At 30.5% G+C, this 15,657-nt stretch overlaps 2 protein-coding genes across 3 annotated transcripts in view; one reads left to right on the forward strand and one right to left on the reverse strand.

Moving 5' to 3' along the window:
- LOC107438836 (SPARC) overlaps nucleotides 1-15,657 on the reverse strand; it is a 26,100-nt gene that overhangs the window by 3,089 nt on the left and 7,354 nt on the right. Inside the window, exons 2-4 of one of the 2 annotated variants that reach the window (XM_016051221.3) lie at nucleotides 4,809-4,880; nucleotides 3,462-3,633; nucleotides 1,714-1,829 (exon numbers count right to left, since the gene is read on the reverse strand). In XM_016051221.3, coding sequence (XP_015906707.1) covers nucleotides 1,714-1,829; nucleotides 3,462-3,633; nucleotides 4,809-4,868 — 348 coding nt within the window. In that variant the 5' untranslated portion in view covers nucleotides 4,869-4,880. Of the gene's footprint in view, nucleotides 1-1,713; nucleotides 1,830-3,461; nucleotides 3,634-4,808; nucleotides 4,932-15,657 lie in introns of both variants that reach the window. The other variant, XM_071180281.1, reaches the window with a different exon arrangement.
- Nucleotides 7,764-8,276, forward strand: LOC139425477 (uncharacterized). The gene has a single exon (XM_071180418.1). The coding sequence runs from the start codon at nucleotides 7,764-7,766 to the stop codon at nucleotides 8,274-8,276; it is 513 nt and encodes a 170-aa protein (XP_071036519.1).

Below are 15,657 nucleotides of genomic sequence, written 5' to 3' on the forward strand. Positions count from 1 at the left end.
AGCGTTCGCCTTCCAATGAGGTGAACTGGGTTTGAATCATTAGAATACGCATTCCGCAACCGGCTTGCACCGACCACAGTGCTGACGTACAATATCCTCAGTGGTAGACGGATGGTGGGTTAGAGCCCCCTTGCGTCAGGCACATCGTGGGAGGTTTTCGCAGTTTCCCTCTCTACGTAACGCAAATGCGGGTTAGTTCCATCCAAAAGTCCTCCTCGAAGAAACAATTTCTCCCAATACTTAATCCATGAGTTCCCTTGTCTTCTGGATTGAGTTCAACATGACATGGCTACGGAGTTAAACATTAGTAATAAACCAAAAAAAATTGGGTCGGCAGTTCAACTACGATTATTAAATAAAACTAGGAGGCTCTGCCTCCTGCTCGCTTAGGCTCGCCAACCTCCGAGAATTGCTACGCAATCTTATGTGGTTCACTCGCCAATGAACACAATGTTCTAGCACAAAGACATAGTATTTTATCATCAAAGACATAGTATTTTATCATCAAAGACATAGTATTTTATCATCAAAGACATAGTATTTTATCATCAAAGACATAGTATTGTACTTATGTAGAAGAATTCTACCAATGTTCTTATTGGCTTTTAAAAAAGTATATTAGCTATTTAGATTGTACATGGTGAAAAAATCAAAACATTAGCTAAATAAGAAACATATTAGCAAAATAAATTATCAAATATTGCTTCACTAATATTCTGCATTTTAAAGCGTGAAAATTCAATGCATAAATAAACGCGAAATATAAAAAAATTCAATGCATTCAATACAAACACTTAAACGTTTTTTAGACGTTTAGGTAGCTCCCAGTAGAAAAATATCAATTCAACAGCGGCCTTTTAAAGCATTCTCACTTCAATTAATTAATTAATTCCTAATTGAGTTTAAATTAAATATTATCATGTTTTTAGGGCATGAATCTGAATTGAACAACCTGATAATGCTCACTCTGGTTATTGTTTCCGTTTTTAAAAGCGCTATATGTTGAGCCACCTCATGTAACATTTGCCATGTGACATTTTAAGCAGCAATCATTGGTCGATTTTTTAACGTTGCCATTCGGGGAGTTGTAATGAGGCTTTTTTTTGGTGCCGTGTAAGAGAAATGTATATATAGATAAAATAAAAATCATCTCAACTAACAGACGCAAGTCAGTTTAACTCGATTGGGTTTTTGTCGTTGATAAAATCGATTACGTTCAAGGGATCTATTTTCAAATCTTCCTCTGTATAAGTTTAAGACTTATGCTGTTATATGTTTTTTTGTTGTTGTTAGATTTTCAACCTATTTTTTTTTTTTAGTTTTATTTATTTAATAAGAAAGCAATAATCTGAATATAAATTTAGGGTGAGTGAGATTGAAATACAATATTTATGGAAAAGGATTCGTCGATGTTTATATTTAAAATTGAGATATATGAATCGTTTAAACAGGTATGAAGAAACATTTTAATGACTTTTTAAGTTGGACAATTTTTGAGCTGTTTAGTCATAAAGATTAGAAGGTCATTGAAATTGTCGTAAGGTCTGAAATGGATTATTTTGCAATTGAACAATGCTATAAATATGTCACTATCTACAGTTAATAACGTGGTTATTTCTAAGATTCACTTGAAACTTGTTTAGAATTCCTCTGAGACTCGAGAAAGTTAAAGCAAAAGTATACAATAAATAATGATTGCAAAGTGATTCTTACTTTTCTTCTGAAATCGGATGCGTCGGGGCATTTCTTGATGCAGTTGCACTGGGCTATTCCATCCGAATCCATTTCACACACTTTTCCTGGTCCGCATTTGTGTTTGGCACATGGATCTGTAAAAAGAATCATAACTCTTCTTTCCTCAAACTATTTATTTTGTCCTTCAAAATTCTTTTATCAAAAATAATTTTAGCTGCCATTTTTTTATATTTGGAAGCGAATCCAGCTTTTTTTTCTTTTCTCTTTCTCCCTAAACGCCTGTTTTTGGAGTTGGGTGAAAAGCAGTTTGCAATTTCGTGAAAATTATAAGTCGAAAACTTAAGTTCTATTTCTAGAAAATTTATAATTTTATGTACAAAAGGTTACTGTTACAAAATAAAATAATTTCACTCCTTTAAAATTAATCTACTGTAAGTTTTTGGGTCCACGTAAATCTGTTTTTGTTCAAAGTTGCCTATTTTTAATGTGTTTGAAAATGTTGCATTAAAAGATGTTAATAAGTGGAATATTAATCATGCCTTTAAAAAAAAATATTTTTGCAAGGATCGTTTTCTGAGTTTTAAGCTTAGTAAAGATTCGAATGAAGTATTTTGAAAAGAGGTTTTTATGAAGGATCCTTAAACAGTCCTTCCAGAGATTACCTTTTTAACGCTATAAAAATGAAACGAATAATCGTCTTGTATTCTAGTAGTAATGGATTTAATTATAAGGCGATGACTGGTCGACAATACACAAGCATGATCAAAAGTCATGTGATTCCTTCTCAAAAAAGTGAATAACATAATTTCTTCTGAAAGAATTTTAAATTAAAATTACTAGTCACTAAACGTAAAAAAGGACACTATTCACACCTGTTATTAAGATGTACAGGATTTTTTTTTTGAGAAATGGTAACTTAAAGATTTATACTTTTTTTGAGACAGTTTTTGTATTTAGAAAAGTAAAATAAAGCATTAAAACAGGCTGAGAAATGTTAGGATTATAAAAAAATATAAAACAATATCGGAATGATAAAATGATTCTTGTAGAACAGTGATTCCGAAACTTATGACTTTAATGTACCCTTTTTAAATTTTTCGTAACGCTGTGTACCACTAATAAAAAAATGAACGCATTTTTTTACTATAAAAAAATTGCACTAAAGTTAAAAATCACAGCTGGCTCTTAATACCATTAATTATTAACTGTTAACTCTGCAAAAAAATAGCCAATAGAAAAATACGTAATCATAAATTTTCATGGCTAGCTTTATTTTTAAATAAAATTTTTTGAAATTTTCGTTTGTTGCAAGATATTTCCGCATAAGAACTCGTACCCCCGCTAAACTGTTCCCGTACCCCTGGGGTTAGGCGTACCACACTTTGGGAAACACTGTTGTAGAATGATATAAAAAAAAAATAATGCCACAAATCATACCATTTGAATTTAAATATTTCGCTTTTAAAAAGAGTGATTTTGGTTTATTCCCATATATGAATCGATAAGATTCCCATTGATAAATTTGAAGATTTTTTACTTTTTAATATTCTAACCGGTCTTTTCAAAAAGGAGAAAAAGTTACATATAGGGGTAACAAGGCTGCAGGCAAAAATATAAGAAAAATTTCACACAAAAATTGAACCCATGCCAAAAAAGTGTTAAAATGCCCCGTTAAAAAATACTCTTAGTAGAGATTAAAAAAAGTTGATTTTGAAATATTAATAAGTAAATTTTCAGCCTTTTTTTTTAATGTTTTATTTGCTTACCTTCTACGTATCCACCTTCATTGTTGTCGAATTTGTCCAGCTCTATTTCATTTTCTAAAGATTTCTTTTTCTTTTCTTCATCGATTTCGTCATCGTTCAAAAAATCTAGAAGATCCTTCTCAGCCGGAGTCGTTTCTTTGAGTAGATGCTTTTTTTCTTTTCTTCGATTGACCTTAGTTTCAAAAAAGGAAGAAATTTGTTGAAAGGAAGAAATTTGCTCACAGTAATATTGTTTAGATTATTTTTAGAATGGGATTGGCAAATTTTTGACCGTGAACATTTTTGACGATTGGGAAAATCCGCCACGCCCAAAACTGTGCATCAAAAATCTCAAAAAATTGGATTTATGTAATTGTATGAATATTATTATTCGTATCTAAAATAACACATTGCATTCAATGTTTAAGTTTGAATATTTAATTACTTTTCCTTTACAAACTAACATAAAATTTTCTATTTCAAAAGGAAGAACGATTGCAAAATTTGTAACCCCGAGAAGAAAAATTTATCAAAAGATAACTTTGTAAAGAGGGTTGACAAGTTTTTGACGTTTAAATTCTTGGATAGATATGTCGCATCAAAAAACCTAAAAAAATCGTACTTATGTGTATTGGTATAAATGTTATTAGTCATATCTTAAATAGTAGATCGAGTGTGATGTTTAAAGTCGAATTCTACTTTTCTTATACAAATTAATTTTATTTTCAATGCTTTTCTGATTTTTTTTTCTTTTTTTGTCCAATGCTTATAATTGTTTTACTTGGACAATTTCTTTTAGAATAATCGGCGGTTTTATGTTTATTTTTAAAAATGTATCTTTATATGACATAATGATCTATCAAAGTTTTTCATTGTTGTCGGTACATTTTTATGGGTCTGAAAGTCGCATGGTAGTATCCAGTTTTTCCACACTTTTATATTTGTTTGTCATCAGCATAAAATTGTTGTAAGTCATAAAAGTATTGTTTCCCTTCAAATATTTTTGCATCCCTTATTTAAAGGTATTTACATGTAGCGTTATTATTACGTTTTTGATTTTGTTTGTTTTCTAAATTAGCAGATAAAGAGGATTTTTTTTTATTTTTACTATTATTATTAGAATAACGCAATTCTACGTTACATTTTAAGGTATTTAAATCGGTATTTTATCTTATTGACCGTTTTACAATTATTACTTTATGGTGAAAATTGCGTTAATATACTGTTAGGAATTACAGTTAAAGAGATTCGTTAAATGATACTTGTAAAGCTCTAAGCTAGATATAAATCATTTAAAGTTTTGTATGTTATTATTATTTTTTTTTAAGAAGTACTCTCCGAACATGAGTATTGAATAAACAAAGTTACCTTTTTAGATGCAGCAATTCCAACTATCAGAAGCAATATGAAAATTTTATACAGGTGCATTGTTTAAGCAATCTAAAAAAAAGAAAGCGAAAATATTGAAAACTGCAGTGAATTCATAAAGGTCTTACATAGTGTAGAAAATTTATGATTTGAATTAATAGGTGGCGTTGCCTACTCTTTTGTTTTGGCTATTCTAATGTTTACTTTTTGTTTTGTTGTTATTAAAAGAATATGAGTCCCTTACCTCTCTGACTCTTTTTTTTACATGGTGCCGAAAACCCCAAGAAGATGATTGAAAATATTTATTACTGAAGAGGGGTTCGTTTGAATTTGATTTCGAACTTCATATTGAAATTATTTCTTTATTCGATTAATTTGTTCTGAATTCGAAAATGTCTACTGAACTTTCAAAACGGAAGCGGAAACGAGGTGCTGTCAGAGCATCGACGACCAGATTGTTCGGCGAAATCGAAAATGAAATAAAAAATGAAATTCCGAACATTGAAATTTTAAATGAAATACTGGGTAAACTTATTGAAAAGGAATCTTTATTGAAGGAACTGGATTTGAAAATTGAAGATTTGATTGAAGTTGACGAAATTGAAAAGGAATACGAACAATCGGAAGAATATTCTGATAAGATTATTGTTTTAAAAACGAATTTTATCTTCGTCGAATGCCAAGTTGGATATGGAAAACCGTAAGAACGATAACGAAAGTATTTCAATCGAAATTATTACTGATGAATTTCAAAATGTTCACGTAAAATTACCGAACATTAATATCGAAAAATTCTACGGTGATGTTAAACTATGGTATAACATCTGGGAACAATTTTAATCGACTATTCGCGAAAATAAGACTTTGAAAACTGTCAATAAGTTTATGTATTTAAAGTTATATCTTGGCGGAACTGCGGCAAGAGCTGTGAATGGACTTTCGGTTTGTGATTCTAATTATCTTGCAGCCATTGATATTTTACAAGATCGCTATGGAAGAAGTGACATAATTATTAATGCTCACATGAACGAACTGTCAAATTTAACTGCAGTAAAGGTTTCTAGCGATGTTGATGCGCTGAGGAAACTTTACGATAGCATTGAAATTGAAATACGAAGTTTAAAGTCTTTAAACGTGATGTCTGAAACCTATGGAAATCGACTCTGTCCAGTGTCCAATATTGATGAAGCTGATTCCTGAAGATATAATTTTGGATTTTAACCGACAAAGAACGAAGGATTCTACTTGGAATGTTGAGGAATTGTTAAAATTTATTAGAAACGAAATTACTCTCAAAAAATTTAAGAAAAGAAAATCTTAACGAAAATTTTAAATTCACTCTAAAATCGAAAGTAGAAGAAAAATCTTGGAATTAAAGAAAACCAAAGGTAAGCGCCTTTGCTTTAACAACATTGAATTTGAAATGTATTTTTTGTTCTAAGAATCACGATAAATTTAAATTTAATGAATTTAATATATTTATAAGAAAAGACAAATTTTAATGAAAAGTGGTAGATGCTTCAGTTGCTTTCGAAAAGGACATTTATCTATTTCTTCGGATTGCATGAAAAGAAATCTTGCTTGTTTTCACTGTAAACAAAAGCATCATTATTCTGTTTGTATAAAACAGCCTGAAAAATGATAAAGAATTGCTCGTAAATAAAAATAATGGATCTCATGTTGTGCAAAACTCTGTGAAACAGAATTCAAATGCAATTTTACAAACTGTTAACGCTGTTACTGTGAACAAGGCTGAATGTTTAGTTAGATGTTTGCTTGACGGAGGTAGCCAAACATCTTTTATAAGTGAGAAGTTATCGAAAAAGTTAAATTTGCCTGTTACAGGAAAAATTGATTTTAATATTCAAAAATTTGGATCTAGTAAGAGTGTAAGTAGTCGTAGAAGGAAATTGAAACTTGTTGATCTAATTAATCCTGATAAGTTTGTTATTGTTGAAGCTATTGAGTATCCCGTGATTGCTGCTGCTGAAATTAAAATGTTTGGTCATGAAATTAAAATGATGTGATCACCAACTGTATAACGCAAATGAAATTTCAGTGCTATTGGAAGTGATGTTTACTGGAAAAATCGAACGAATAACTGAAGCATTAGTTGCAGTAGAGCAGGGGTTTCCAACTTACATGAGGTCGGGGGCCGCAATTAAAAACACCAGTCAAATGGCGGGCCGCAACTTTATCAAAATTTTATATAGGACTCTTTTTTTTATGTTTGAAGGAACGTTAAATATTACTGTCAGATTTTTAATAGGCTGTACAAAACAAAAGTCTTGAATTACAAATTTAAATAAGAAGTAGATTTTTAAAAATATTCAATTGCATATTAAGAAATTCTGGCTACAATAACTTTAATGTGCACCTATGTATCAAATAATTAATGTGAAACAGATATCAAATTGTTAAGACGCAAAACTTAAAAGTATATAAAACCCATATAGATTTTCTACGAAAATTGTCCGCAAAAAATGACAAATAATATATTTTAGTTCGCGGGCCGGATAAGGTCCGTGGGCCGCCAGTTGGAAACCACTGCTGTAGAGCCTAGATTAGGATGGTGTATTCAAGATTCCGTTATGAGATCTGATTTACGATCAATGACTGTTAGTTCAAATTTATATTTAGATGAGCCATCTAATAATATTAAATCTTTCTGGGAAATAGAATCGTTAGGAATAGCACCGGCTTAGGATGAAAAAGAAGATGATATAAAAGCACTTTCTTTATTTGAACAATCTATTCGCATAAGAGATGACCGTTATGAAGTAAACCTTCCATGGAAGAATGATATAGTTGATTTACATGATAATTTTCATAATGCTGAAAACCGAATGAAAAAATTGATCAAGAGATTTACGCCCAATCCTTATTTTTTCGAACAGTATAAAAACGTAATGAATGAACAACTGAAGGAAAGAATAATAGAAAAAACAGAAAAGAATGCTTTTAACTCAAAAGAAAACTTATTACGTTCCTCAACGGGCTGTAATTAGAGAAGATCATTCCACAACAAAACTGCGTGTAGTCTATGATACTTCATACAGAGAAAAAGGTCATCATTCTTTCAATGATTGTTTATTGCAAGGACCCAACTTAGTTCCTGATTTACTGATAGCTTTATTGAATTATCGTAAAGGTGAAATTGCTGCAATTGCCGACATTCAAAAGGCTTTTTTACAAATTTCAATTTCACCAGAAGATCGTGATGCCTTGAGATTTCAGAAGACTCGTAAGTTTCCCAATACAAAATTTGAAATTTACAGAATGACTCGTGTGATGTTTGGAGCAACATCAAGCCCCTTTTTACTAGCAGCAACTATACGTCATCACTTGAAGAAATTTCGAAATATTTATCCCATGACTACTAAGCTGTTAAATTCTTGCATGCATGTTGATGATGTTGTGTATTCAACGAATTCTGTAGAGGAAGCATCGCAAGTACAGCAACCCTAATATTTAAGCAGGTCTCCATGAACCTCGTGAAGTGGAAATCCAACTGAAGAATTTTGAACAACAAAATATATGGCTCAGAAGTTCAAGCTGATGGAACCGAAGAAGTAAAAGTTCTTGGATTGAAGTGGGACTTGTCGAATGACTGTTTTAATTTTAAAACTGGAGAAATTTTTAATTTTATAATTTCTAACCCTCGTATAAAACGAACTTTATTGCAAGCTACTTCAAGAATTTTCGATCTTTTCGGATGGCTGTCCTCATTGATGATCCAAGTCAAAATCATGTTCCAAAAACTTTAGCTATTGAAAATTGATTAAGACGATACTGTACCTCCTGAAATCGATAAAAATTGGCAAGAATGGTACGAGTAACTTCTTTTTTTAGAACAAATTGTGGTTCCTAGGTGGCTAAATAGAGTTTTGGATCCATCTCGTGATGAATTACACTGCTTTATTTGTTGCAATCAAAAGTGCTTATGAAGCTACAGTTTATTTGATATCTGCCACTTCAACATCTAGATCATCACAGTTAGTGATAGCTGAAAGTCGCGTTTCTCCATTAAAATAATTGTCTCTTCCTAAACTAGAATTGATGGCTGCTGTTATCGGAACCAGAATGATTGCCACTGATGATAGTCAGTTTTTAATGACTGACGATGTCCAAACTGAAATACTTATTTTATTGCAAGTGCTGATCCAGATCCTGTGCTCAAAGTTGAGAACTTTATAACTTCATGTAAAATATTGCTTGTAACATCCTATATTTTTAGATTCATTAAGAATTTAAGATCTTGTGTAAAACAAAATGGGGCAATTACGAGTACTGAAGTAAGTGAATCAAATAATTATTGGATAAGAACTGTTCAATGTAAATACTATGCGAATGAAATTAATTGTTTAAAAAATAATTTAGAAATCGATTCTAATTCTAAACTATTTCAGTTGAATCCCAAACTTGATGAAAATAAGATTCTGAGAATTAAAAGTCATTTAGTTAATTCCTCATTAGATGTTAGTGAAAAGTGTCCAATAATATTACCTAATAATGATTATTTTGTTGTTTTAATTATTAAGGATTGTCATGAAAGGGTTTTGCATGCTGGTGTAAATGACACCTTATTGCTAATAAGAAGTAAATTTTGGATAGTGAAAGGAATTCGTGAAATCTGATTACATATCGATGTAAAATTTGTAGAAGATTTAGTGTTACTTCTGGTAAGCAAGTAACATGTAATCTACCTGTTGACAGAATCGAAAAATCTCCACCGTTTAATATAACAGGCATCGATTTTGCAGGACCCCTTTATTTAAGGGATGGTTCTAAGTGTTACATTGCATTGTTTACATGTGCTGTAACTCAGAGTTAGTGTCTAGTTTAAAAGTTGAAAGTTTTATTCAGGCTTTTAGAAGGTTTTTTGGACGCAGGGGCATTAGTAAAATAATATATTCAGATAATGCCAAAACTTTTAAAGCTGCTGATCGTGAAATTAAATATCTATTCAAATTGTGTAAAAATGACGAATTTCTACAATACTTAGAAAAGCAAGGAATTGAGTGGAAGTTTATTGTCGAAGGTGCCCATGGTGGGGTGATTTTTGGGAGCGTTTGGTAAGATCAGTTAAAATTGCATTAAGACGAATATTACATAAATCTTTATTAATTTTTGAGCAATTACTTACTGTACTTATAGAGATTGAAGCTGTAATTAACTCTCGACCAATAACTTATATGTATAACGATATTAATGAACCGGATCCTTTAAGTCCTTCGCATTTCATGATAGGTAATCAATTAACCGTTTTACCATCCTCCAGTTCTAAATTAGAGTCTTCAAAAGCAGAATTAACAAAAAGATGGAAACATAGGCTTATGATGATAGAACATTTTCGGAAACGCTGGAAAAAGGAATATTTGCTAGAATTAAGATCTGCTATGATGCATAAAATGCCCAAAAATATTGCAAGTTTTAAAATTGGTGATGTTATAATTGTACGCGAAGATAATGTTAAAAGATTAATGTGGAAGTTAGGTCGAATAAAAGATATTTTTCCAGGCAAAGATAGTAGAATAAGGTCATGTGAAATCCAATTAAAAAACAGTATCGTAAATAGACCCATTAAAAGACTTTACTTATTAGAAAGTGATTGATTACTTTTTTTTATTCTTTGTTTGAAATATTCATTAAATGCTTTTTTGTAAGTGTATAACATTTGTATGGTTATTTGTAATAGAATGCATCGTTAAACCAATGCATTGGAGTGGGCTGGATGTAGAAAATTTATGTTTTGAATTAATAGAAGCCGTGCCTACTCTTTTGTTTTGGCTATTCTAATGTTTACTTTTTGTTTGTTGTTATTAAAAGAATATGAATCTTTTACCTCTCTGACGCTTTTTTTACACATAGAAATGTTTTTTTATTTATAATTATGTAAGCATTTTTTTTGTTTAATTATATGATTTCTATTAAAGATTAAGTAATTTTTTAACCTTTCTGATTTAAAGAATTAATATATTATATATGTAATACAAAAATTATAAATACTTTTGTATTAATAAAAGCATTAAAACTCTTTCGTTTTCGAAAAAGGTCTTTGGTAAAGAATAGGTGTATAGAGATATTCTATTTTGGGACTTCAAGGCTGAAAACATATCATTGAATTATAATTAGATTTATATTTCAAAGGAGGAATTATTTAAAAATCTTTCTCTCTTTCACTTCCATATTATGAAGCATTAAATGATTATCCATAATGCGTAGGGTTATAAGGTATGTAGCGACTGAGCCTTTTTACCTCCTTTTTGTTAGTACTTAATGCAGGAGCGATTGTTTTTACGTGACTTTCGCTGTACAATGTTGCCAACCTAAGATTCGCCATTACTGTCTTGATATTAGTCCGTCCGCCTCCAGCTGGGAGAGTGGGTGAGATTTCTATTTACACCATACTCAAATAAAGCCTGTTAAAATCTATCGGCTTATGATTTCTACTAATGTAAATTAAAAACACTACCAAAAATAACGGGGTTGTTGCCCTGTTATATATATATATTCGATTCATTATTATTTTTAGAAAAATTTCATGGCGAATAAGTTAGAATTTTACACCCTTTGTTCTTGTGGAATGGTAACATGTACAAGTATGCGTAATTAAATATTTTTACAAAATTCTGTAAGTGCAGTTTTTTACAAGTTAAACGCATTTTTTTTTCTTATTTCAGATTCTTACGATGTAATTATAACAATGAAACTAATTTCTAATAGAAGAAAAAATATGCATTTTTTAAAAATCTTTTTATGAAAAAGAAAATCAAGAAGTGTTAAGCTTTCTGTTCAATAAATTTGCTTGTGTTTGGCCCAATAAATCTGGTCACCTGATAGTATTTCGTCTGAGTTACCATCTGCACCAAAAACATGGCAAAAATAGTAATAAAAGAGAGAGGAAATCTGATCATTTGGTGTTATTGCTACCGTGTTTAGTTAGAACAAAATATGAATTATTATAACTTAAGAATAATTCAATGTAGTACGAATAATAAAAAATTCATCAAAATATCCCCACTTTGGCAGATTGTGCTTTTGCCTTGTTGCCGAAATGGAGGTGAGGTTAAAAAGTATAACTTTTTAATGCAAAAATCATTTTTTGAGTTAAATATAAAACTATTATTCATTCACCTGCTACCTCCCCCGAACCATTCACAGTTTCATCTTTTGCATCTTCCTGATAAGAATTATGAAATCTGTGTATCCAATAAGATAAAATTTGATAACAGTGTTTTATTTGTGCTTCCTTTTTACGAGAGTACCGTTCCCTGATAACGACTTGAGTAAAATTTCTCCTTATAAAGGAATCAACAACGAACTGCTTTAGATAAGTTTTATTTTAAACTCGGGTATAATTTTTCATCTATTAGTTTTATGCGGACATAAAAAAAGGAACTAAGTTATCTTTTCAAAGTCGATCCATAAAATATTTAGTTCATAGATTTTTTGCAACAATCGCATTTTTCATCCAAACTAATGGCGAAAGGAAATGAATGAACATCATTCAATATTTTCCGATTAAATCAATGATGAGTCGATAACCAAACAATATTTTTAAATACTGGTCTTTTTCAGACAGTTGAGTATTCGCTTTTACTATGGAGGACTACCAATTATTACGCTTTTTGAAAAATATTTAATAGAGTGGCAACCAATTAAAAACTGAATCTTCGGAATTTTGCCGATGTTTCAAAAGTCTTACCTAGAAAGAGCTGGTACAAAGTGGCTTTCCATTTGAACTTTAGAATCATTTACATGTAGTAATGCGCAGAAGTAATTTTAAATCAAATTAAAAATGAAGAATCATACATTGTGTAAATTCCAATCAAGTTAAATGAAACGGACGCTGTTCAATCATGCGTATTAATTTCTGTTCTGATTCAAATCATGATTAAATTCTTAGGCAACCTATTCTCCATTTCTTTTTTCTCATACTATTGTGTTCAAAGCGAAGAATCCATGCTAACAAAGCTTTCATATCTCGAAACTTTTTTGTAGTACCTTTGAAGATTTCGCTACTCTCTTTTTCAATCTCGTCTTCATCGCATGAATTGTGTCTGTATGATGTTCTAACTCAGATGGATCTTCCCACCACGTTGACGAAAGTTTTGCATTACAGCCTCACGATGGCAAACCTGCCGGATTCCCAGACACATGTCTCCAGGGTGTCTTGATCCCATTTACTCGATTGCGTATAAATACCGACTAGTTTGTATCCACGCCAATACGAAGAGAGTTGAAAGCCATGAAAAATTCGATCCTCTTTTTCAACTCTCAGAAATATCACAATTGCATACCATCAACAAAAGTATGTATTACTGAGATTTTTTTCTCGTTACTTGAATATATCTTGGAGCTTTTAAGTATGTTAGCTCTTGAAACCACACTCTTTTCGTAACTCACATTCAATATCTTCAACTCAGCTTATTCCAAGCTTTCAGTAACATTATTTTCGGACAAAGCATGACTGGTGAAACGAAATCAAATGGATAAAACATGCTCACTTTTTTAGTATCTTCATTCAGTTCATGTCAATTTTTAACGTGTCTAATTCTTTATTCCACACCAAACCGTGTGTTTCTCATTACTTCTGCACTGAACAGAATACTCCCATTCACCAAGTTCAAATCTTCCTTTGGAGTTGTTGATTCCTTTCTGGTTCTTCATTATCAATACTGGTGACCTCACACTTCATCTAATGTGAAAGTCAATCGCCGAGTCAAGCAGGAAACTGCTACATTAAAAACTACTCTTGTATGTCGAAAATACTTCACTTAATTTGTTTCTCAGTTACCGAATAAATTCTTATAGATTTGAAACAGTAAGTTTTACTTACTTAGGATCAATTTTTAACATTGACAACAGAATTTCTCCTGAAAATAAAAAACCGTCTCTATCTGGCAAATAGGGCTGAGAAGAACACATAACAGACACAAAAACGTCTTTGTTAATACTAGAAGAAATGTTCCCAAAAAGCATAGAAAGTTTGCCAGTCAGTACTAAGGTTGGTTTTTAGTGGGTCATTAGTTTTTTTTATTTTTTTAAATCTTTTCTTGAAAATGAAAATATCATTTGTTTAAAATTAATAGGAATAAATTGAAAAAATAGTAAAATAATTAGATCCAGCACTAAGTTAGCTACTTAACGTCTTTGACATAAATTCACATCTTTTATCAAAATAATAGTAACCAGAAAAAGTAAGTTAATATGATCATTTGGTGTTATTGCCGCCAGGTTTAGTTACTAACTCTGTTTGTATTTGACTGAAAAAAAAACAAAAAAACAATGAATGTGAAAACAATGAAGTTCAGTGTTGTACGAATAATTATAAATAATCTGACATTCGAACGGTTTCTAATGCAAACATTATTCTTTATCCATCTCTTATTATTATTCTCCTACCCTTTTTTTTACAATTTTGTTTTTTACATCAAGTTAAGAATTATGAAATTGAAGCAAATCTTTCCTCATGAATGTTGCGATTCATTTATGGAACAGCATTAACTAGATGAAATATGATTCAGATTGTACTGCTTGTCTCTTTTATTGTTTTCTTATTCAAATTTGCTGTAAAAATAATAATATTTAATAAACTAGCTCACTACTAGTGTACTTTTTGCTCTTAAATGCTAGCTATACCAGTGTCTCATTGAAATAATAATGTATAAAAGCAATAATAATAGATTTTCTGCCAACCGATTTTGCGAGCAATAAAATAGAGCAATCGATTTTGTAAATGTTAAATATTTATTATTTTATTCATTTAAATTTAACGTTGCATTTTTTAAAAAAAATATAAGTGTAAAAAAGTGTAAATTGCGTTCATTTTGAGAACTAATTTTAATGTATTTTTATTGATTTCTTCGTTTTTTAAAAAAATTATTTTTCTTGCAGTGACAGTTATATTTTTTACATCCCTGATGCCATGGAATTTTTTAAAGCAAGTGGAAAAGGGTTGTCTGCAGCAGACCCAAAAGTCTCAGCTATGCACACGCACACGTGCGAATAGTTAATGTTACAGCAAAGAATAATATTTCTCTTTGGTTTTATCTGTCATCTCACAGACAGAAGTGTATAACAATGACCATGTGGTTCTGAAATTTTCTCCCTTTGACCGATGATAATTTTTCAACAGCAGTTAATAATAGGATGGATTGAGAACTTATACAATGTGAATGTATTTTTTTTTTATTAGGCTTAATTTATGCGGAAGAGAAGTGAAAACAGATGAAACACTTCCCTGCTGTTAAAATATAAATGGAAATGATCTACAGATAGTTGTGGCAATTTTTCTAGAAAGTGTTTTCACAATTTAAAATTCCGGTAGATAGTTTTTTTTTTTTCATCTCAAAAATTTATTTGTAGAGATAGAATTAATTTATTCATTTGCAAAAAATTATTGATAAACAAAAATAATTTATATACTATATATATATATATATATATATATATATTAGACGTATTCTTGTTTTCGATTTTGTTCTTGGACCGTATAAGTTAAGTATTTTATTATTTCGATTTTAATTAAAACATTCACAGAAGATAGTCCTTATTTTTCGTTAATGTTTGAAAAATCTACAAAAAATTTTGTGAATTAAAAAATTAGCGTAGAATCGGGTTCGTTCATTTGGCCCGTTTTATGTTATATTATTGATTATATTGTTCGTTATTTGACCTGTTTTGTATGAAGAATTTTTTTAAAATTTTTTTATCGAACATCCACCTTTTCTGATTCTGGAACAATCTGCTTACGATCTAGTTTTCGGCACACCATTATCCAAGATGAAACGCTGATAACACATTTCCGCAATTCTATTACATAATCTATTCATAGTATTCGTTT

This window comes from Parasteatoda tepidariorum, chromosome 4 (genome assembly GCF_043381705.1).
Source record: "Parasteatoda tepidariorum isolate YZ-2023 chromosome 4, CAS_Ptep_4.0, whole genome shotgun sequence".
In the NCBI taxonomy this organism is placed as follows: domain Eukaryota; kingdom Metazoa; phylum Arthropoda; class Arachnida; order Araneae; family Theridiidae; genus Parasteatoda; species Parasteatoda tepidariorum.

What these genes read in the sequence shown, in the direction of transcription:
- LOC139425477 (XM_071180418.1), top strand. Translation starts at nt 7,764, where the DNA reads ATGCTTTTAACTCAAAAGAAAACTTATTACGTTCCTCAACGGGCTGTA.